The following is a 23094-nucleotide window of genomic DNA, read 5'->3' as shown; positions in this document are numbered from 1 at the left end:
AGTTACAGAAAATTGAATGCAAACTTCCAAAGAATAGCAAGGAGAGACAAGAGGGACTTCTTAAATGAACAATGCAAAGAAATAGAGGAAAATAACAGAAAAGGAAAAACCAGAGATCTGTTCAGGAAAATTGGAGATATTGGAGGAAAATTTTGTGCAAAGATGGACATGATAAAAGACAAAAATGGAAGGGACCTCACAGAAGCAGAAGACATCAAGAAGAGGTGGCAAGAATACACAGAGGAATTATATCAGAAAGTTTTGGATATCCCGGACAACCCAGACAATATAGTTGCTGACCTTGAGACAGACATCCTGGAGAGTGAAGTCAAGTGGGCCTTAGAAAGCTTGTCTAACAACAAGGCCAGTGGAGGTGATGGCATTCCAGTGGAACTACTTAAAATCTTAAAAGATGATGCTGTTAAGGTGCTACATTCAATATGCCAGCATGTTTGGAAAACTCAACAGTGGCCAGAGGACTGGAAAAGATCAGTCTACATCCCAATACCAAAGAAGGGCAGTGCCAAAGAATGCTCCAACTACCGGACAATTGCACTCATCTCACACGCCAGCAAGATTATGCTCAAAATCATACAAGGTAGGCTTCAGCAGTATGTGGACTGAGAACTCCCAGAAGTACAAGCGGGATTCCGAAGGGGCAGAGGAACTCGAGACCAAATTGCCAACATGCGCTGGATTATGGAGAAAGCCAGAGAGTTCCAGAAAAACATCTACTTCAGCTTCATTGACTATGCAAAAGCCTTTGACTGTGTGGACCACAGCAAACTATGGCAAGTCCTAAAAGAAATGGGCGTACCTGACCACCTTATCCATCTCCTGAGAAACCTATATGTGGGACAGGAAGCAACAGTTAGAACTGGATATGGAACAACGGATTGGTTCAAAATTGGGAAAGGAGTACGATAAGGCTGTATATTGTCACCCTGCTTATTTAACTTATATGCAGAATACATCATGCAGAAGGCTGGACTGGAGGAATCCCAAGCTGGAATTAAGATTGCAGGAAGAAATATCAACAACCTCCAATATGCAGATGATACCACTCTGATGGCGGAAAGTGAGGAGGAACTAAAGAACCTTGTAATGAGGGTGAAAGACGAGAGTGCAGAAAACGGTCTGAAACTCAACATCAAAAAAACTAAGATCATGGCCACTGATCCCATCACCTCCTGGGAAATAGAAGGGGAAGATATGGAGGCAGTGACAGATTTTACTTTCTTGGGCTCCATGATCACTGCAGATGGAGACAGCAGCCACGAAATTAAAAGACGGCTGCTTCTTGGGAGGAAAGCAATGACAAACCTTGACAGCATCTTAAAAAGCAGAGACATCACCTTGCCAACAAAAGCCCGAATAGTCAAAGCTATGGTTTTTCCTGTAGTGTTGTATGGAAGTGAGAGCTGGACCATAAAGAAAGCTGACCGCCGAAGAATTGATGCCTTTGAATTGTGGTGCTGGAGGAGACTCTTGAGAGTTCCCTGGACTGCAAAGAGAACAAACCTATCAATTCTAAAGGAAATCAACCCCGAGTGCTCATTGGAAGGACAGATCCTGAAGCTGAGGCTCCAGTACTTTGGCCATCTCATGAGAAGAGAAGACTCCTTGGAAAAGACTTTGATGTTGGGAAAGTGTGAAGGCAAGAGGAGAAGGGGACGACCGAGGATGAGATGGTTGGACAGTGTCGTCGAAGCAACCAACATGAATTTGACACAACTCCGGGAGGCGGTGGAAGACAGGAGGGCCTGGCGTGCTCTGGTCCATGGGGTCACGAAGAGTCGGACACGACTAAACGACTGAACACACACATGATATTTCAGGATTCCCATAATATAAGCTCTACCCCCAAATAAGCCCCAGTTAAATGAAACCCCGCCCCTCCAACCATTGAGCAGAAACCAGAAGATGACATGACTGTATTTGAATAAATGAAGATTGTTGTGTATGAAAAAAAATTAAGCATCCCCTGAAAATTAGCCCTAATGCATTTTTGGAGCAAAAATTAATATAAGACCTTGTCTTATTTTTGTGGAAACATTGTATTAATCAGGCAGCAGAATCAGGAGCCTGTGGGTTTGCCATGTATCCTCTAAAGCTAAATGTACTTTATTAAAAGGAGACAGAATTTGGAGGCACTTCATGATATAATCAAATAATTCGTTATCCATTGCACTTTTCATAGTATGTACCAGAAGTAAACAGTTCAAATTAAACTTCTTAATTTTCATAGTTATCAAATAATGTATAAAGATCAAATTAGCTAGTCTGATTTGGGAAAACTAGATTATCAGTGGATGTCTTATTTATAAATGACTTTTTATATTTGCTCAAGTCCCAATGATATCTGTGACATTAGACCACCTACAAATCGCTAAAGCCACCCAAGGAATTGATATACAAATGGTTTATAAAAATGTTATCCAAATTGTAACAAATAAAATAAAATAAAGTTTTATTTGCTAATCAGTTTTCTTTAATTACTGGCAATTTCCCCTTGCTGTTGACATCATCAGCTTTGTGTGGTTGTGATTGACTCAACAGGATTTGGGCCTCAGTATAAGCTTAATTATGCTTTCACAGGCCCACTGCTTTACAACTCGACACAAGACCAAAAACTGAAAAAAGTCCACAGTGATAGTTTGGGTGCGAAACATTGTACTAGACCTGGTTATACATGTACAGCAAGGCTACTAAAAGCAATTTTTCTTGTCTCCTTCTTTGCTTCTTGGATTTTGAGCCCCCACTGAATGTGGTGGCCTGCAAGTTGTGTGGAAAGAGGTCCTTCATCATTGGGAAGAGATTGAAATCTTGTTTGAACAAGTCACTTCTGTCCAATTTGAGAAAAAAACCAGAATCCCACAAAAAATGCCCTTCCTTAGGAAAAATTATTTCAGCTATCCAGAAGAATATTATGAAAATGCCTTTAACCTAGGAATGTTGAAATTTATCTTTTGTTTTCTTGAACCATTAAATTTCTTGGAAGAAGTTCATTCCATTTCATTTTTATAATAGTTTACAATGTTTACAATGTTTTTAATGAAATATTTATCCACTATATATATTGTACATAGTTTTTCCTAATACACACTTTTTAATGGAAATTCCCCTTCATATCTTTTACTATGTAATTTTCTAATATACGATTCCCACCTCAGCATATATAATTTTTATGCACGTCTTCCCAATACTGTATAGGGATTTTTAATGCATTTATGTTGAATAGGATCGGTCAGTTGTGGGTGCCACTGATAACTAGAGCATGCTCTTTCCCCCTTTCCCACAAATGATTACAGGGTTTTTTTTCCAGAAGCCTAATTCAGTAGCTGTATTCCAACCTCCTTCCCTTAGTGTTCCCACTTGCTAATAACAAAGATTTTCTCCCACTTTTTCTTTTGGCAAGTGAATTTGTAGCAGTTTGAACCTCTTTCTTCTCAGCCCATCCCATTCAGGAAGACATGCGAGACCATCTGCTTAACATTTTCTTGGGCAGTGGGGGGAGCTCATGGATGGCTAGTGGGGGGGGAGAAATGTGGGCGTGTGCTTGTGCCAGCTCTATTATGTATGCATAACTCTGGGTGCGATCATGTGTTTTGCAGGGGGAAAATCATCGGGTTGTCCTCAATTTGTTTGTATGTAAATGTTACTTGAAATGTTGGCATTTATCTCTCATATGATAATGGAATCTGCTTGTATATAGTGGGATATAAACAAGGCAGAAACTAGGAAATGAGTGGATGTGCTTTAATTAATGATCCGTAATCAATATTTTTCCTAACCTCTGGCAAAGGGTATAAGAAACAAGAATTCATCCACTCAGTCTCCTGAATCATAGTTTAATGCCAGATGGTTATTCTGCCTGTTTTATAATCAAGCTATACTGGTGTAATAAACTCCAGTAAATAAGGTGTGCAGCACCCCCAATTCCCATAGCCTGTGGATTGTAGTCTCAATATTTAGCTCTCAGTTGCATTGCACTATATTTTAGCAATGAAACTAGGGTTATCTCAAGGAAGTAGTGACTCTTGTAGTTGGTTCTGAAAACAGTTGATAGCATTGTGTACTAACACACTTTGTGCATCTTAACTAACTCTGCTAATGGTTTAAATGTTACTTTTCTAAAATATGTACAGTCATTCTTTTTTTCAGAATAATGTTTACATATTTTATAGCTATGTCATAGTAGGGGAAATATTGGTGGGCAGGTACATAATCAAGATTTCTGTACATAATCTTGTGAACATCAAGATTGCAGTAATCCTTAAAATGGGTATGTTATAAACAAGGTTTAGTGTTTGCATACTAAATGTCATATTTATATGCTAAACTGCAGCTGAAACATATTGTATGAGATCTGAGCTTCACTGAATTTCTGTTGACTATAATCTCACTATTTTTAATATTCCATATGTAATTACAACAGTATTTTCTCTATTTTCTGCATGCCTCTCAGTCTCATGCAGTCTTGAAGGCATAGGTAATGAAAAATATGTGGTCTAAATTGAGCTTTTGTGCTGTGTAACCTGTTTTAGAAATCTACTTTACCATTTTAAATTGGCTTTTATTTTGCATGTTCATATTTAATCACACTGGGAAATGGAAAGCTGTTTGCTTTTGAATGGTGTGCTTTGGCACTGTGTGATCAATGCATGTACTAATGATTTCCTTTTATTTTTCTTCTTTCCTACTTTTCTACTTTTCCCATCTTTCCATGTTTTGCACTGCTGTCTCCATACTTTCTTCTAAATTTCTTTGCTTACTGTAGCAGCCCTTGCCTTTTCTCTTGCAGCAACAGCTCAGGCTCCAAGGATTATCACAGGGCCTGCGCCTGTTCTCCCACCAGCTGCCCTGCGTACCCCTACGCCAGCTGGCCCTACCATAATGCCTTTGATCAGACAAATACAGACCGCTGTCATGCCAAATGGAACTCCTCACCCAACTGCTGCAATAGTTCCCCCAGGACCTGAAGCTGGTTTAATTTACACACCTTATGAGTATCCCTACACACTGGCACCTGCTACATCGATTCTTGAGTATCCTATTGAACCCAGTGGTGTATTAGGTAAGTTTTATGCAGAAAATTAATTGATCATTTATCAGGTGATGTGTTACATAAAGTTACTATTGTGTAACTTGCAGATTACTTTTATGGTTGCATTGACAAGAATGTACTTTCTGAAATGATAAACAGTATGTTTTTAGAGCACGTGGCTTTTCTTGTAAATAAGTATGGCGCACATACTGTACTCATGCTCTAGTAACATTTATATGGAAGCAGTTGGTTTTTGTTGTTGTTGTTTTTCTATAGATGAACTTGATGTTAGTGTTCCAGACAAAACTGTAGTTGGAATATATTGGCAACTTGATGCATTTTTTATTGGTAACAGTTTAAGGTTTGCTAATTTTTTGCTTCTTGGGTTTTGGAAGTGCTTACCAGAAGATATAATGTAGTCTTTCCCCCACTTCTTTGTGAGAGAGTGCTATTATAATTTTGAAACATATAAAAAAGCAGTGCCTTAACATTAAAGTAGACATTCCTGTTGTGGTGCCCTCCAGAAATTTTGAACCTCATATCCCATCAGCCCTATCCCACAAAGCCCTAGTGCCCAGGGCCAACAACAGCTTGAGTCCTTATCATCTGGAGAACATTATGTTGGGGAAAGTCGGTGTAATAGTTGGGAGAAGTGTACTAATTTCTGTGTTGATGAGACACATATGGTGTCTCATCTTATTAGTGGTACTGGACTGTGAAAAAGTTTAAACCACTATATTATAAATACAGTATATTCGTTCATTGTCATTAGATGGGGAGGCCCTTAGTAGCATTGGTTCCATTCTGTTTTTACCAGTGTTTCTACATCAGTGTACTGGAACTCAGTGCAAAGATGATTAAGAATTTAAGATGATGTGCACTATAACTCATAAATGCAGAGACATGTCATTGAAAGCAAAACAAACAAACAAACAAACAAACAAACAAACAAAAAAACACTCATATATGAAACCTCCCTGAACAGGAATAAAAAAGAACAGGACACAAGGCAGTACTAACTGGGCTATTTCTATTCATGAAAACACTTCGTTGTTTTTGAAGGTGGCCATGAGGGAGAAATATAATGTACATATGCACATCTGTATTATAAATGCACACTGTCAGTTAAGTGTGCTTGGAATTTTAAAGCAATTGCAATAAATGAAATTAGATTAGAACATAAATAATAATATGCATAAACTAAGTTTATGGGAGTCAGTTGGTTTGCTTTTCTGGATTGTTACAGATTGAGAGAAATTGGCTGCACTGTTACAGCCCTGGATCCCCAAACTTTCAGGGTTTTATTTGGAATTTTGAGATGGCATCATGGGCACAATTGCAAAGTGGTTGGTATCATGAAGCACCCATTTGCCCAGAAAGGCAAACTGTTAAGGTTAAAAAAACTGATTGAGGAACCTGAATGCAAGAAACAGGGTGGGTCTGAGCTCCAGAATACAAAGGAGTCCCACTGCTTTGAATCCAGTTTCCCATCAACAAATCACTCATTTAATGGGTTGGCAAGTCCATTATTTCTCTTTGAAATTAATTTATTCCACCAAATATATTGTAAAAAATAGGGAGGTTATCCAAACCGTACTCAAGAAGCACACTACAAACACACAAAACCTTTTTCTTCCTCTACGTCTCTTTTCCCACCCACATACATACATACTTGTTTCTCTGAATTGCTACAGAACTGTTTTTCTTACAGATATGTACCCTGCACATCCCATCACATGCTTGCTTACTTGGTTAATTAAACATAAGGAAGGTGCAGGGGATCTTGATGATTCCTGTGAGAGGCATTCAGTGACAGGATGTTGGGACCCCAAAATACCCACTTACCTAGGGGTAACATTCATTAAAGCCAATTAGACTTCTTAAGTACACACACATGACTCTGTTTAAGTATCTGTCCAGTTTTTCCATTGAAATCAGTGGCATTTGCTCCATAAACTTTGGCTGGTTATGAGGGGAGATATGATAGCACTCTTCAAATACTTTAAAGGTTGTCATACAAAGGACTGATAGGTTCTGTTATCAGTCATTCGAGAATGCAGGACACATAATAATGGGTTTAAGTTACAGGAAGCCAGATTTTGGTTGAATATCAGAAAAAATTTCCTGTTAGAGCAGTATGGCAATGGAATGAATTGCCGCAGGAGGTGGTGCGTGCCCCAACATTGGAGGCATTAAAAATGTTAGATTTCCATTTGTCATATATAATTTGATTTGGATTCCTTCATTGAACAGGGATTGGTTCAATGGCCTTATAGCTTCCTTCCAACTCCATTGTTCTGTGATTCTGTAACACCCATAATCTCTTTAAGAAAACAAATGTAATACTTAAATCTTCTGTGCATACAGTTGTGTTCAAAATTATTCAACCCCCACTGAAATTGAATGTTTTGGCCATTTTGACATTGATTTTGATCATTCAGTCATCTTGCTTACATTTACATGAAAGAGGCACTTGTAGGTCAGAGAAATATAACCTTAAGTTTATAATGAAATAACCACAAATGTCTTTTCTGTGCTCACATCATTATTAGTTTTTATTCAACCCCCAAGTGACATTCAATCTTAGTACTTAGTACAGCATCCTTTTACAGTTATAACAGCTTTTAAACGTGAAGCATAGCTTGACACAAGTGTCTTGCAGCGATCTACGGGTATCTTCGCCCATTCTTCATGGGCAAAAGCCTCCAGTTCAGTCAAATTCTTAGGCTTGCGCACTGCAACTGCTTTCTTTAAGTCCCACCAGAGGTTCTCAATCGGATTTAAGTCTGGTGACTGCGATGGCCACTCCAAAATGTTCCAGCCTTTCCTCTGCAACCATGCTCTAGTGGACTTGGAGGTATGCTTGGGATCATTGTCCTGTTGAAAGGTCCAACGTCTCCCAAGCCTCAGGTGTGTGATGGACTGCATCACATTTTCATCCAATATCTCCTGGTACTGAAGAGAATTCATGGTACCTTGTACACGCTGAAGCTTCCCTGTACCTGCAGAAGCAAAACAGCCCCAAAGCATCATTGACCCTCCGCCATGCTTCACAGTAGGCAAGGTGTTCTTTTCGTCATATGCCTTGTTCTTCCTCCTCCAAACATAGCGTTGATCCATGGGCCCAAACAGTTCTAATTTTGTTTCATCAGTCCACAGAACACTATCCCACAACTTTTGTGGTTTGCCCACATGACTTTTGGCATACTGCAGTCGACTCTTCTTATTCTTGGGAGACAGCAAGGGGGTGCGCCTGGGGGTTCTGGCATGGAGACCTTCATTACGCAGTGTGCGCCTTATTGTCTGAGCTGAAACTTCTATACCCACATCTGACAAATCTTTTTTTCAGTTCCTCAGCAGTCACACGGGGACTTTTCACCACTCTACGCTTTAGGTAGCGCACAGCAGTCGAAGTCAGCATCTTCTTTCTTCCACGACCAGGTAGCATTTCAACAGTGCCCTTTGCCTTGAATTTGTGAATGATGCTTCCTATGGTGTCTCTTGGTATGTTTAACTTCTTTGCAATCTTCTTATAGCCATTGCCCTTCCTGTGAAGACAAATCACCTCTTCCTCTTGTCTTCCTGAACCATTCTCTTGACTTCACCATGTTTGTAACCACACCAGTAAATGTCTAGAAGGAGCTGAGTATCACAGTCATTTTAAAGCTGCCTAATTGGTGCTTATTATGCTTGATTGGTGCTCGGTGACATCCACAGGTGTTTTCAATACCTGATCGAAAACACCTGAATGAACCTCTCTTCTTCAGAGTGGTAGTCTTTAAGGGGTTGAATAATTGTGGCAATGTAGAAACCACAAAAGAAACATTTACTACTGTATTACATAAACGATTGATGTTATTTTAGTTGCATTTGGTTCTTTAAAACGTCCTTGTAGGATTTCATTCTGAATACAATTCCAAATGTACACTATAGTCCCTAAACCCCTTTACAGCATTGGGGGTTGAATAATTTTGAACACAACTGTACATAAGCTCATACATTCCTTTAAATCACAGGAAAACACTCAGTGCTCACATTTTTGCTTTTGCTTTCATTTTTGCTTTTGCTTTCATTGTTTCAGTGTTATGGGTTGGGGTTATTGTTACGGCAATTTTTCTTGCTATCCCGTATTTTCTCATCTGCACATCTTTTCTTTCAGGATGGTGCTAGTTTGTTCAGGAAGATCATTATTAATTTATTAACTATTAATCTTTATTCACCAGTAGCAAATCTCTTCACCCAGCTTCAGGGATATCTATCTATCTATCTATCTATCTATCTATCTATCTATCTATCTATCTATCTATCTATCTATCTGTCTGTCTGTCTTATCTGTCTTATCTGTCTGTCTGTCTTATCTTTCTATCTATCTTATCTGTCTATCTGTCTGTCTATCTGTCTGTCTGTCTGTCTGTCTATCTATCTATCTATCTATCTATCTATCTATCTATCTATCTGTCTATCTATCTATCTATCTATCTATCTATCTATCTATCTATCTGTCTTATCTGTCTATCTATCTTATCTGTCTGTCTATCTATCTATCTATCTATCTAATCATCTAAATGCAAGTTATTCATAACATATTGTGGATATGTGATTTCCATAAGTATTAGTGTAATAAGTATTGGCAGTTGGACATCATCATGGTATTCTGCCTTTGATGCACCATTTCTAAATTATTACGTTATGTTGTATCCAATCTACAATTTTTTCAAACAATCAGAACACGGCCAAGAAGCCCGAAAAACCCACAACAACCAATCAGTTGTTTTTCTTTCTTGCACTTTGTTCTCATTAATTTTATGTTGATAACACCTCATCCTAAATAGCTAGGTTAGTTTTGAGACTGGACTGTTTTTCTGTTTCTAACCACAGTAAATGGACAAATACGATAACATTTCAAATTAATACTATACATTATTTGTTTAAAATATTTATATCCCACCTTTCTTCTTTACAAGAAGTTAAAATAGTTAAGTATAATTATCATAGTTAACCACTTTTAGCAGAGCTTTTCCTCCCACACTTTGGGATACTGTATGCTAATTTAAAATAACTTTATGGAATTGTTCAAAAGTCTTTTTTCATTCGTGATGTTACCTAAACAACAAATTTCAGTATCGTTGACCAGGGCCAGAGCTTTGTAGGTGCTACAAATTACAGAACATTGCTACTGATGTGGTGGGCACAAGCTTCCTCTTTGACTATGACACCTGTGTCAGGGCAGTGTTTGCACTGGGGAAGAAGGTGCAGAGATAATCACAGCTTTGGAAAAAAAGAATTGGTTGCAGCTGAATTGTGGCAGATATACATGGTACTGATGAACTATGTACACTATTAGATATAATATGTAAAATGATACAGTGTTAAAAAGATATTAACAGGAACTCATTGATTTCAGTGATATGTAATAGGTATGCACATGATTACCTTGGCTACATGCTGAAATTGTAGGTTAATATGAAGTTCACAGGTAGTTAATTTATGATAAATATGTAATATTGCAAGGGAGGATTGACAAGAGCATCAGATCTTAGTTTACTAATTTTTAATTCCCTTCCTTTTGCCTTTAGGTATGGCTTTCCCAACGAAAGGCTAAGAATTCAAGAATGGTCTTAATTGAATCCTCATCAGAGCTGACTTTAACAAATGCTTAGTTTTCAGCAGCCTTTGGAAAAAAATGTAGCCTAGCAGTCAGTGACTTACTTGCACTTTTTTGCACATAGAAATAAAAATGCTATTAATTTGGTGTAGCCTGTGCTATGACAAACTAGCTGTGATTTATGAGTGTATGGTAGTATACTGACTGCTGTGTATTCATACTATTTGCTTTACTAATCACCTAATTCATTGCAGTTCACAGTTATTGACTTAGTTTTAAACCAATCTGTAGGCTTGAGGAATTGCTTTAAAATATCTTAAAAAGGTAAAAACTGGAAGTTGTTTTAAAATTAGCAAAGAACCTTCAGTATTAAAATGGCATTATTTAAGATAGTCCTGCTGCAAGGAAGGCACTTCAGTGATTATGTGACTAGTAAAGCTCAGAAATGTTTGAGCCTAGTATATTTCCTGTAATCAAGTTTATAAATGAATGGATATTGCAGGTTAAGGCCTGGATGTTTTTTTTAAAAAAAATGCAATATTAATCTGTGCAGATAAACTCCATATATTAAGGTTAAAATTTGAAAACTACTGTGCCTTAACTTGTTGCTTACTTTAAATGATTTTTTAAAAAAGTGATCATTAAAACTCCATTTTGATAAGCCTGCTGTTAATGTTTTTTCAAATGTTTTCTAACTGTCTTGGTAATTGCAATTTAACTAGGTGCGGTGGCTACTAAAGTTCGAAGGCACGATATGCGTGTCCATCCTTACCAAAGGATTGTGACCGCAGACAGAGGTTAGTGTAGTTCTGCAGTTCTTGCTTATAAGAAATGCTTTGAGTGTATGTGAAATTTGCAACACCACAGCTGGTTAACCAAATACTATTTGACCATTCTATTGATGTTTTACATTCAGTTGAAATGAAAGTAATATTTTTCAATAAGTTTAAGAGTGTGTAAACTACTGTACCCTTTCTATATTTCTGAGTGTTAGATGCCTTCAGTGTATTCAGTGTAAATGTTATAACTTATGCCTTTTGTAAGCACCATGTATGAGCTAATAATTCATGTAGGACTCAAGTCGTAGTGCTACATTCATAGTAGATCTGCTCCCATGTGACTCTTTGTTAAATGGAAATATCAGATTGGTGTTGCAAAATGAAATGAATGGATGTATGCTTAATGAGAGAGAAGTAAATGCTTTGTGCCTACGTCAGGAGAAAGCTGAAGATTTAGTTTCCTCTGTTAATCAGTAACATTGGTACATCTGTATTATAGCTTTATCAGATACCTGAGAAAATTCCCCCAGTGTTTTGTAAAAGAACAGTACAAACAATATATATAAGTCAGTAAAGATTTGTGTTGGTAAAAATCTTTTTTCCTAGTTTTTTCTGTCAGAGATGAATTTTTTTATTTCTATAATTTGCTGCTGAGTTTTCTGAACCTGTTGTGATTCTGATGTTCTGGTTAGCAAACACAACTGTTTTTAGACCTTGTTTGGCTTGGCTGAATGGAAAATAAATCTTCATTTTCTCCTTTATGTGAAATGGAATTTGCAACCCTTGTGAAATCATAGGCCCTGAATGACTGAATTTTCTTTGGAAAGTTGAACTCTCGGTTTATTGACATTGAGCACATTACTGGAAGTTTGTATTTTCCTCCTAGTGTTATCAACTTGGTTTCTGAATTTGTACCATTTGTTAACACGTGAATGCTCCTTCCCTCTCTCATTGGGGTGTTGTGTGGATCAATGTGTCTTATCAAGTTCTAAAGTGCAAATCAGAATGAAGTGTTGAAGTGTTACTTTTTGCTTTTTTTTAAAGATTTATTGGATTATAGTAAATTCAGGCAATGGATATTTCATCCTAATAAGAAGGTTTGAAGTGCTATATACCACTCCAGGAGCTAGCTGGATAGCTCAGTGAGTTAGATATCTGGCTTTAGAGTTAGAGGTTGGGAGTTCATTTCCCCACTGTGCAACCTAAAAGAGCCAGCTTGTGCGGCCTTGGGCAAGCTGCACAGTCCCAGGATATCCCCAGAAGAAGAAGGGAATGATAAACCACTCAGAAACCCTGAAAAGAATTGATGACAACACAAAGTATTTATACCACACCAGAGCCCTTTCAGGAGATTTAACCATTCTTTGTACATTAATTAGTTTTTGGGCTCACAGCAGAGGATCTTATCTTTAGAAACATTCCACACTGGAGATGCACTTAAATAAAATAGCTTTTAGAGCTTTTATAAAATGTAACACTGTATTCCCGAAATATATTTAATTTCTTTGAAAAGGTACTGCATATGTTGTGTCATGATCATGATTGTTCCCTTCAAAACTATTTTGACCTACCTTCTCTCTACATATGTTGGGAGAAGATCATGCTTTCTTACACACTGTGTGTGGTCATAATGTTTAAAATGTGAAAAGTTAGTCTATAATAGATCCAGGTCAGTTCACTCTTATTTGGAAAATTACCCATATCTAGACAAGAAAAAGTAAAGCAAAGTGTGCTGCTTATATACTGCCCCATAGTGCTTGAAGCACTCTCTGGGCGGTTTACAAGTTAATTATGCAGGCTACACATTGCCCCCCCCCCCCCCCGCAAGCTGGGTACTCATTTTCCCGACCTTGGAAGGATAGAAGGCTGAGTCAATCTTGAGCCGGCTACCTGGGATTGAACCCCAGGTTGTGAGCACAGTTTTGGCTGCAGTACAGCAGTTTAACCACTGCGCCACGAGGCTCTTACTAAGGACAAATGTGTTGGTTGGGATGAGAGAGAATGCTTTCCTTTCCTGTTCTTTCTGGAGAAATGCAACAATGAGTGGTATTCAGACTGCCTACAGACTTTTTATTTATTTGTTTGTTTGAACTGAAATGTTTTGGCAGTTGGGTGTTACAGAACTTGTAATCTACTTTTGTTTTTATCTAGTTTTGACAGGCATCAGAAAACTATTCAGACTTGTGTTTAATTTTTGCTTCAAATAAATTATGATGGCATCAATGCTTACAGGTTTGCTTCAAGCAGTCTTTGAAGATATGTAGTATTTGCAGTTATGTTATAGTGGGAGGTTCCAAAGTACCTTCCCAATTAAACTCTTTTCTCCTTTAGTAATAACTGCATATTTTTCTAATGGTGCTACATGGTTCAGAAATGTAAGAAATTGTTGAACATTGTAGATAATTTCAGATTTCATAAAGCTGTAAAATTGCCTTCATCTATTATGTTTTGAGCAGTAGATGGTACTGCAGTAGATCAAAGTGCTACACCCATTTTCCCATTTGATAAGATTCTTATGCAGTCCACTTCTTAATTACATCTGTAGTAGATTTTCATAAGTTTTGAAATAGCTTCACTTACACTTTGATTAGTTGTACAACATTGATGCTAGTTAAAATGCAATGTCAGTAAACCGAATTGCTATCTTTTCATAAGACAAAAGTTATGAGCAGATAAGAAAATGAATGTGCATTCATTGGGTCTATGGTTAAATTGTTTTCCAAATTAATAACCTACTATTGTATTCTCTCATTAAGCAACTTTTATTCTTAATGATACCTTATATGTAAGCATTGTTTTTAGAGCAAGAGCCCCCAGTATGTTTGGAATTGAAACCTTTGGTAGTACTTCATCGGTTAAGGTTAAGGCCCCGCTATATAAATCATACAAAACCAAGTTTGATCCATGTAACAGAGAGACTCACTGATCTAATTGTAATAAATTGTAAATGGTGTTGCACAGTTGACAAACCTGTGTGTACTGTAGAAGGTCAGGGACTTGGCAGAGGATGTATCACAGGTGTATTGGTATCTAAAGATAGCTTGCATTGATTTTACATACCACAAGAAATGGCTATGCTTAAGGCCATAACTGAATGTTTTTTTCTCGAGCCAGTTTTCACATAATTTATATATATAAATTTTAATACAATTTTAATCAAAATTGTAGTAACTACCAAGAATGCTTTAAAATTCTGGATATAGTATACATTTTACAGTGGCAAATTGATGCCACATTAAATATTTATTTTAAATTTTAATTTTTTTTGTTTTTGTTTTTTTCTACACAGTTTTTAACTTAAACCCCACTTTCTAGATTTTTATTAAAAAATCAATTCAGGGAACACAAGGTCTCATTTGAGTTACAGCAGTAATGTCTAGTGTTCATGAACTGTAGCCTGAAATGATAGGCCATAGAAACAATATAACGTGAAGAGAATCCAACCAATGAAATAGGTCATTTAAAAGTGTGTTTTCGGTGAACATTGCACCTACCTAATTTCATTTTAAGAAACGGCACAAATCTGACTTTGCACTGAATACCTTTCTCACTTTCATCTCCTCTGCTTTAGTCAATGGCAACAGTACAAATACTCTTATCAAACCTCAGAATTTATTAGAGATGATAAAGCTGTTGAATGAGTCTTAAAATTTGTACTACTGTAAAGTGGACCAAGTTGTTGAAGGAGAATGTATGAGAGAGTCATTAAAGAAGGAACAGCTCAAGAACAATGGGAATGATAACTTTCCACTTGAGAACTTTTTTTATGTTATACTGTAATTTTTTGTGTGTTTTGGAAAAGAAAATAGTATTTACAAGGTGGCTTCTTTTAAAATATAAAAATATAAAGCAGGAATGTATATGAAATGTCAGATTTTATTGTATTTGCAGAGTATTAGCTTTGAAAAAAAGAGCTCGTTGTAGTTTTTAAAATGCCTTATTAGTATCAATTAGATTTCCTCTATTTTTGATGTAACTAGAGCATTTTAAGTATAGAATTTTAAATGGCAGGACTTTTACAGTGTTTACATAAAAGTGCATTTTCTTAGTGTTCTATATGTGTAAAATAGCATTTTCAGCAGGAAAACGCTGGCTAGAACATACGGCCTTTTCCTGATTCCCATGATGATGCCTACACTTCGATTTAGTATTGCTTTGTATCATGAAGCCAAGAAAATTCAGTATTGTTTGTAAATAGAATCATTGAAAAGCAATAAAAATTTATTGAACAAAAATACTTGTTTGGCCCATAGTTTGTAAAACTAAATTGTTTGTGACCAGTTCAAATTTCTTAGATTCATTTCTTTTTAACAATCAGTTATTAATAATCACATTCATCATTACTAGTCGCTTTGATGCTTGCACATGGGAAAATACTAATGCTTAATAGCAGTCAGAAACTGATATGGTGCACTGACTGTTCTAAATTCTTTCAGCAAATTCCAGAAACTGTTCATTGTTTTTTTTCTTTCATCGACTGCTACTAACCATTAGTTGTTATATTTTATTTCTATTTTTCCTTGTTAACCAGTTTTGTGGGAGTGGGCTTCTCCTTCATACATTCAAATCATGATACAAGGCTGTCATGATTTTTATTGCATTCTGTAGATGGTGTCAAGCAGTATGTCAAAATTAAACATGCTTGTTTTTTATTAGTTGTGATTAGTTTTCATGTTGTCATTAAGCCGTCACTAGCTGAAACTAATCTCTTCTCTATCTTTCTTTCTTTTTGTTTTTGTTTTTTTTTTTGTTTCTAACCACCCAGCCGCCACCGGCAACTAACCTATGACCTTCTGACCTCTGAACTCTTCACCCAATGATGACCTGACCATGCCTGCCTGCTGATCAGTTAACTGGTAATCGCCTTTGCTTGCCTGTCTTCAGTGCAGCGAGCTGAGGCACTTGTCCGTTCGTCTTACCATCTAACAAAAAGACAAAGAATTTGTTGTCCTCCAACTCAGCTTTTTTTCCCTGTTTGGGTGAAAGTGGTTCTAGAACCTGCACTGAATAGTAGTAAAGCAATAAGGTCCAGTTCATCCCTTCGCACTGATCATATTTTAGTGTCCTGTCCTAAATGAATGGTAAGAAGGGCCTCGATTAAGAGATGGAGGCAGATGCCCCTTAAACTCCCAGATGACAGAGGCAGTTACTGTGAGACTTCTAGGAATCTTTTTCTTCTCATAAAGAAGTCGAAGCTCTCTTTGAATGTACTGTGTGATGATGCATCATGCATGAACCTTTGGTCAGGGATGTCATTGGTGAAGGGATTCCTAAAAGTATTCAAAATTTGATGTGCAGTGTAGTCACTACCAGTGCCCTCAAAGGGCAGATGATGCAGCCTTTTTTATATTACCTGCCAAATTGGGTGTTTTTAAGAGAAAAAAGTGCCATGGAAGATAGGTTACTGAGTTTTTGAACTACGTCAATGCATAAACAGAACAGCAACACTATTCAAGCTAATCCTGAGATACAGTTTCTTTTACTGTTCATCTACTTCCTTAAAAAGTTACATGAGTACAAGGTACATGCATTATGTGTCACATTACTGGGCAAACTGTTCAAATATTTTTTAAACCTCCCTGTATAGCGAAAGTTCATAAGGATGTAAAAGCCATGCTTGCCTATTTGCTGTATACATGTAATGAAATTGTAGATAAAGTGTAGTGCATTGAAACAAATTGAAAAAAAAAAGTAGATACTTTTACTATACAAGGGTGCTGGTGCAGAAAAAAATATATTTTTGGAAATGTAGCATTTTATACTTTCAAGTATTATAAAAAAGAAAAAAGAACAAAGAAACCCTTTATTTCATTAAAATGATTTTTTCTGGTGGTTGTCGAGAAACAAAAGACCAAAAGAGCCTTTTTGTCTTTCTTTTTTATTTTTTAAGTATTGGAATAAGTATAAAGAAAAGAAAGTGCCTTATTTTCTTCATGGTCATTTAGTCAGATGTCTTGTATTATCAGCTCCTCCCTCAGACAGCAAGTTAATGCATGCCACTCAGTCGCCCAGTATGTGAAAAGAAGCTGTGAGGAAAGACAAATGAGTTGACCATTTAAATTGCCTGGTTTTTGCCATAGCATGATGCAACTTTGGAAGATCCGAAACTGTGAAATAGAGTCGTTCCACCAACAGCCAACTGCAATATTTTTGTAACATGTTCCCTCTTCAATTTTAGACAATATATTTTTATAGTACTTGCTCAGCCTTAAACCAAAGGGTTCTAAGATGCAGTCTTGTTCTAAATCAGAGTATTAGATTACAGTATTTATACAGTAGCAAGTGTTTCTCTCTTAAGGGTAAGTTGTATTGTCTCTGTAATAAGTGCAGGAAAGTACAGTAGAACTTAAGCTTGCTACAGGTTGATTTTATTCCCCATGATGAAACTGAATATTCAGATAACCTGTCTTTGAGCATGTTTTTACATTTTTGTGTGTTTCATCTCTCATGCCAAATAGAGTATACAGTGCATAATTCTCATCAAACTCCTACTTGATGAATGTTAACTGCTGGTTGTGCTAGGAAAAAAGGAAAAAGTATTAGTTACTATTAGAACATGGCCAAAGAGCCAGAAAAACTCACAACAACCATCAGATCCCGGCCGTGAAAGCCTTCAAGAATACATATTAGTTACTATCTTGGAAGTCTAGCTGTGTTACTTTTTGAGTCCAGAAAGGTTTACATAGCTGGGTTATTGGTGGTAAACACTATACGCACAAAGGTGACATATAAAAATAAGGAACAAGTAGTGATGTGCTAATGGCTTTGAACCAGATTTGGCAAAGATCAGGTGATAACTTTTCCCCTCTTTTGTCAACTTATTCTCCCCAAAACCTTCACAGCTTCCAAATCAAAAGGTCAACAGTAAGTTAGTAAAGAGGGCTTCTTTTTAAAGCACCTGCATGGTGACTTTGTCAGCATTGTGTCTCACCTGAAAACAAGTATCAATTTATTTACTATGCAATAAACATTCATCTTTTGTACTCAGCTTTTCTTTTATCCTGCCACTGGCTTTGTCTTCCTGTTACACTTAGGGGTTTTTTGGTTTGACTTTCAGTATATGCTGTGCCATTTTTATTTTTGTTTGGTTGAATAAACTTGCGACACTCAAACCTTTTGGAGAGAGAATTGCTAAAATGTTACCAGTATTTGATCCAGTTTCATCTCAGCTCTGATAAACCTGGACATTTTTAGATGCTGATCAAAGTTCTCTTCTTGGCAGAAGTGTGACTTGCAAAAGTAATGTTTGTTCTGAAAAAAGTTTGAAGACTTAGTTGACAACATTTTGGATCAACATTAAGCATGACTTTTGAATCTCTGAATGCCTTGGTTCTCAGTATTATCATTCTTTATTGAATTTTCTTTATTAAGATATGTAGTTTAAGTCTTTTTTCTGACAGTATTATGTAATTTTTTAGAGTGGGTAATATGGGAGTGTCGCTTGTATGTAACCGTACAGATAACATGTATTTGTCTATTCCTTTATCTTAGTTTGATGCTATGTATGTACCATAACCAACCTATTGCCTATGAGAAACATGTAAGATAATGTATTTACAGCCATTGTTACAAGTTTATAATGTATTTTTCTATCTTGTTTTATATGTATGTTATATAACATTCAGAAGAATTTTTTTCCTGATTGAGAAAAGGATACAAAAATGCAAAACCCACAATTTTGATAACTGAGAATTGCCAATTGTTTTGCAGTACTTTATTATTATATTGGGAGTGTTGTCTTTCTTGGGCTTTTAGTTAGCTACAGAATTGAATACATTAGACATATTTGGGTTTTATTTGGGTTTTTACATAGCTTGCATTTTAATTCTTTGGTTCTTTGCTGTTTCTATTAACCCATAGCATTATTTTAATAAATGTTATAATACCAACCTACTAACTTTGGACTATGTCAGTTTATTAACCATTACATGTTTAATTAAAAGAAACAAGAAAAGACAGAAGAATGTAAAGTCTTGAGTTCTTGGACTAACCCTGAAGAACGTGACCACAGATAACACAACGTGACTTGTTTTATGTTGTTTGTTTGGCTGACATTCTGCACACTAGTATTAAATTGGCTTTGGTCATTCTGGCCCTTTACCTTGTGGGTAGATGCCAGTAGAACTGGGAACAAGTAGAATTACTGGAGGCATTCTTCTTGTACAGCCTTGCCACTTGCCTTTCAGCATCTGCATTACTAATTCCACACTTTTCCTCTCTGAAATAATCACTGTCAGCTCACAGCAAAAGGGCAAAGACGCTAGTATATTGGTAGATTGTATGATTTGCCCAAAAAACCAGTTTGATTCTTTGTTGACCCATTCTGAGATTACACAAATTCAGTGTGATCTGAAATATGTAACCTCTCCAGAATTGTATATGCTTCTGAATATATCTGAAGCATAAAGCATTTAAATATTCATCTGGCAGAATTAGCCTCTCTACATGTCTCTCAGTGCTTCAGTTGTAATCCTGAAGGAATTTAAATTGCACTCCTCAAATTATGTAATTCTCAAGTAATAGCAGTGACTTCAACCAGATTGCTGTGTAGTAAACGTGTTGATCATTGTGGATTAACTTCTTTTAGGATCTCAGGATACTTTTTCTAACTACTGTAGTGTTTTGTAAACTCTAGCTCAGGAAATTACAAAGTTGAAGTCAAAATACATCATTTTGTAATAATTGTGAAAGTACATGAATTCTTTTAATAGTGGCAGCTGTTTTCAAGAGTAGGTCTAAAGTTACCTGATATTCATACCCTGTGAGTGACTGCAGCAACACAAGTCCAGAGTCATAAGTAACTGCTCTCTTTCTGATTTTCTTTTATGAGAGGACAGTTATTAATTGCTCTTGTATTCTATTCATTTGTTTCCAAATTATATCTACTTTGTACATTTCTAATAATGCTTTCTTAAGAATGAGGACAAGCATTTCCATTAATGCTTCTTTTAAGAAAAAAAAGTTAAGCTGTTACATTTATTTGAGAAAAAATAGTAATTTTGTAGGTGCAGTTATGTGACACATGCCAGATGCAAGTATGAGGTATTGAAATTTGTTTCCTTCATAGCTTGTAACAACAATATAAAATTAACTATACAGAACTCTGGGATAGGGCAGATATAAATCAGAATATTAAGATAATTTGCAGGTTAGCAAATGTTAATATGTTCAAAAAATCTAAAATCCATGGATGTATACAGTTTAATTTGAAATAATAATCAGCATTACTTAAAATTAAAATAAAGACATAGGCATTTTTATATAGCTACCAGTGCCTGTTTTCTCCACATAGAGGAAGAAACTTAGTCCTGTTATGACCAGGCAGAAAGCATTATACTTGCCATGAAAGAGTATTTCTTTCCAGTAGCAGTTTGTGGCTAATCAGGCGCCATTTGAATAGACCGTCCTGGTTTTGGAAGGTTTTTTTCAGGGGCCTGCCCCTCAACAGGGTTAAAAAGCATTCATGTGCCTAGATGGCAGCCCCAAATCAGTTAAGAAGCCATCTATATAACTTGGAGTTGGTACTGCAATTGTTAATTTAATATGTAGTGGTAGTCAAGTTGTAAATTTTGACTGAGGATTTAGGCTGCAATCCTGTGCTCTCTTACCTTCAATTGTAATCCTGAAGGAATTTAAATTGCAGTCCTCAAATTATGTAATTCTCCTGTAATAGCAGTGACTTCAACCAGATTGCTGTGTAGTAAACCCATTGATCATTGTGACTTAACTGCTTTTATGATCTCAAGATTCTTTTTCTAACTACTGTGTTTAGATCAGCAGGGTATAAATTTAATAAATAAATAAAAATAAATAAATTACCTGAGAACAAGCCCATTGAATTCAAGAGAATAAGTAAAAAGGTTGTGGGATTGCATTGTTCATTGTAATTTTAACATTGCCAACTTTCTTTAGAATACATTTTGGAAGCATATAACTACTTCTCATCCGAGAGGCGAAAGAACTTTGGCTATTTTCCTAGACAAAAATAAATGGCAATCTGTAAGAGTCCCATTTGTAGGCAAATAGTAGAAAGACCATATATAAATGGCATGCTAATCAAAGAGTAGGGTGTGTTTTTTTTGTTTTTTTGTTTTTGTTTTTGTTTTTTAAGGAAAGCATTATAAAATACAACTGGAAGAAAGGAGCTGATTGATGTAGCAGCTACCGGATTACAGTGTAGGGTTGGACTTAGATTTGACACACTGAAAGGTAGGGCCAGTTCACAGATAAAACTAGATACGAGCACGACCCATGTGGTTTCAGAGGATATCACAATGTTCTGGATTTGGTTCTGTGGGCTATGAGGAAAACAGAGATCTTTTAAGATTTATGCCCTGCCCCCATCCTCATCACCAGCTGATTGGTGAGACCAAATCTGGATACAGCCTCATGTTTCATGTAGCTAAACCTTGGTGGGACTGTAAACAGGGGCTTACTGTAAATCAAATAGTCTGTTAAATTAAATATTGTACATGACTGGGTTTGGTAGTTAAAGTAGACTTTATAATTGTATAGGTAACTGATTTGGTAGTAAAATTTCAGTATCAGATCTTCTACATGAAGTAATATACTTTTTTAAAAATGCCTTTAATTGTCTGTTTTTGGATGAAATATTTCAGCCTATGAGGGGGTGCCAATGAAAAATAGACATCCATCCAATAATCACATAGTAGTGCAACTATATACAAAGTTTGTATGGTGTCACAGATTTATGAATTAACACATTGCACAGAATATAGTCCCACAGTATTAAAACATTCCTAGAGTACAAATTATGTATTGTACTTGGGATTTCCTGTCTTTCTGTATAAAATAAATATAATTGCTGATGAAGTATTTTACTTCAAGATCAATGTTGAATCAAACTGGTTACAAAGAAACAGTACTTCTGATTCTTTTTCTACTGACAGCTCACTAACTGCAGGTGTAAAAAATCAGCCTTAGAAATGGATATTTGGGAAGCAGCAGATGGTTTACTTCACAATATTCACTTCTTCATGCTAATTATATTGGTGGTTGACTACTAATTACGTAAGAAGTCACTCCCAAAGTAGAAGCTTCTTTCTGGAGAACTGATGGTAAGGGGAGGATTTTTAAAAGATAACTTTTGAGTTATGTTGTGACAAAGTGTTTGAATCATATAAAGTTTTGTTTGTGCAACACTGTGTGTATTGGGGGGGGAGATGTTGCCCAAACACTGTAAATAAAAAACATCACACCTGTAAATGATGTGCAATAAAAACTGGAAAAGTTACATGTGCTTTATACTCAAAAGCCAAATGACAGCTTGCAGAGCTGCCATTACTTTTATATTTTGAAAATTCAAATTTTATTCTGTATCTAAATGTATGGCAGAATAAAGAATGTACATTTGCACTCTTTAACTGTCATTAGTGATTTTAACAGCTTACAGGGTACTATATTTCTATATCTGGTCACTTAATCTACATTCATTGTAGAACATCAGTTGAATGTCTTGTGTCATAATTAAGAGACCAGAAATGTGCATATATCTGTAAAGAGTTAATACAGATTTTTTTTCTCAGTCTAAACAAGGAAAGAAACTGAAGCCCAGGATAAAGAGGATGTATGTTTCATGTTGTTGGGTGAGAGAAAAATAAATGTGCTCATCCAGAAGGTCACAAAGCTATTATAGTTGGATG

General features: G+C 36.2%; 1 protein-coding gene across 18 annotated transcripts in view; it reads left to right on the top strand.

The window, feature by feature from the left end:
• The window catches only part of QKI (QKI, KH domain containing RNA binding), a 214743-nt gene extending 191928 nt beyond the window's left edge, over positions 1-22815 (top strand). For 4 of the 18 annotated variants that reach the window (XM_078383197.1, XM_078383196.1, XM_072994420.2 and 1 more), the window contains 4 exons: positions 4469-4492; positions 4805-5077; positions 11375-11449; positions 16197-22815. In XM_078383197.1, the coding sequence (XP_078239323.1) occupies positions 4469-4492; positions 4805-5077; positions 11375-11449; positions 16197-16213 (389 nt within the window). In that variant the 3' untranslated portion in view covers positions 16214-22815. Of the gene's footprint in view, positions 1-4468; positions 4493-4780; positions 5078-7143; positions 7150-10623; positions 15667-16196 lie in introns of those variants that run through there. The other 14 variants (XM_072994431.2, XM_078383204.1, XM_072994415.2 and 11 more) reach the window with 12 other exon arrangements.
• The last annotated feature ends 279 nt before the right edge of the window (positions 22816-23094 follow it).

The sequence above is a fragment of the Pogona vitticeps genome, chromosome 1 (genome assembly GCF_051106095.1).
Source record: "Pogona vitticeps strain Pit_001003342236 chromosome 1, PviZW2.1, whole genome shotgun sequence".
NCBI classification, from domain to species: domain Eukaryota; kingdom Metazoa; phylum Chordata; class Lepidosauria; order Squamata; family Agamidae; genus Pogona; species Pogona vitticeps.
Note: the sequence above shows the minus strand (reverse complement) of the source record. Positions and strands in the feature narration are given on the sequence as shown.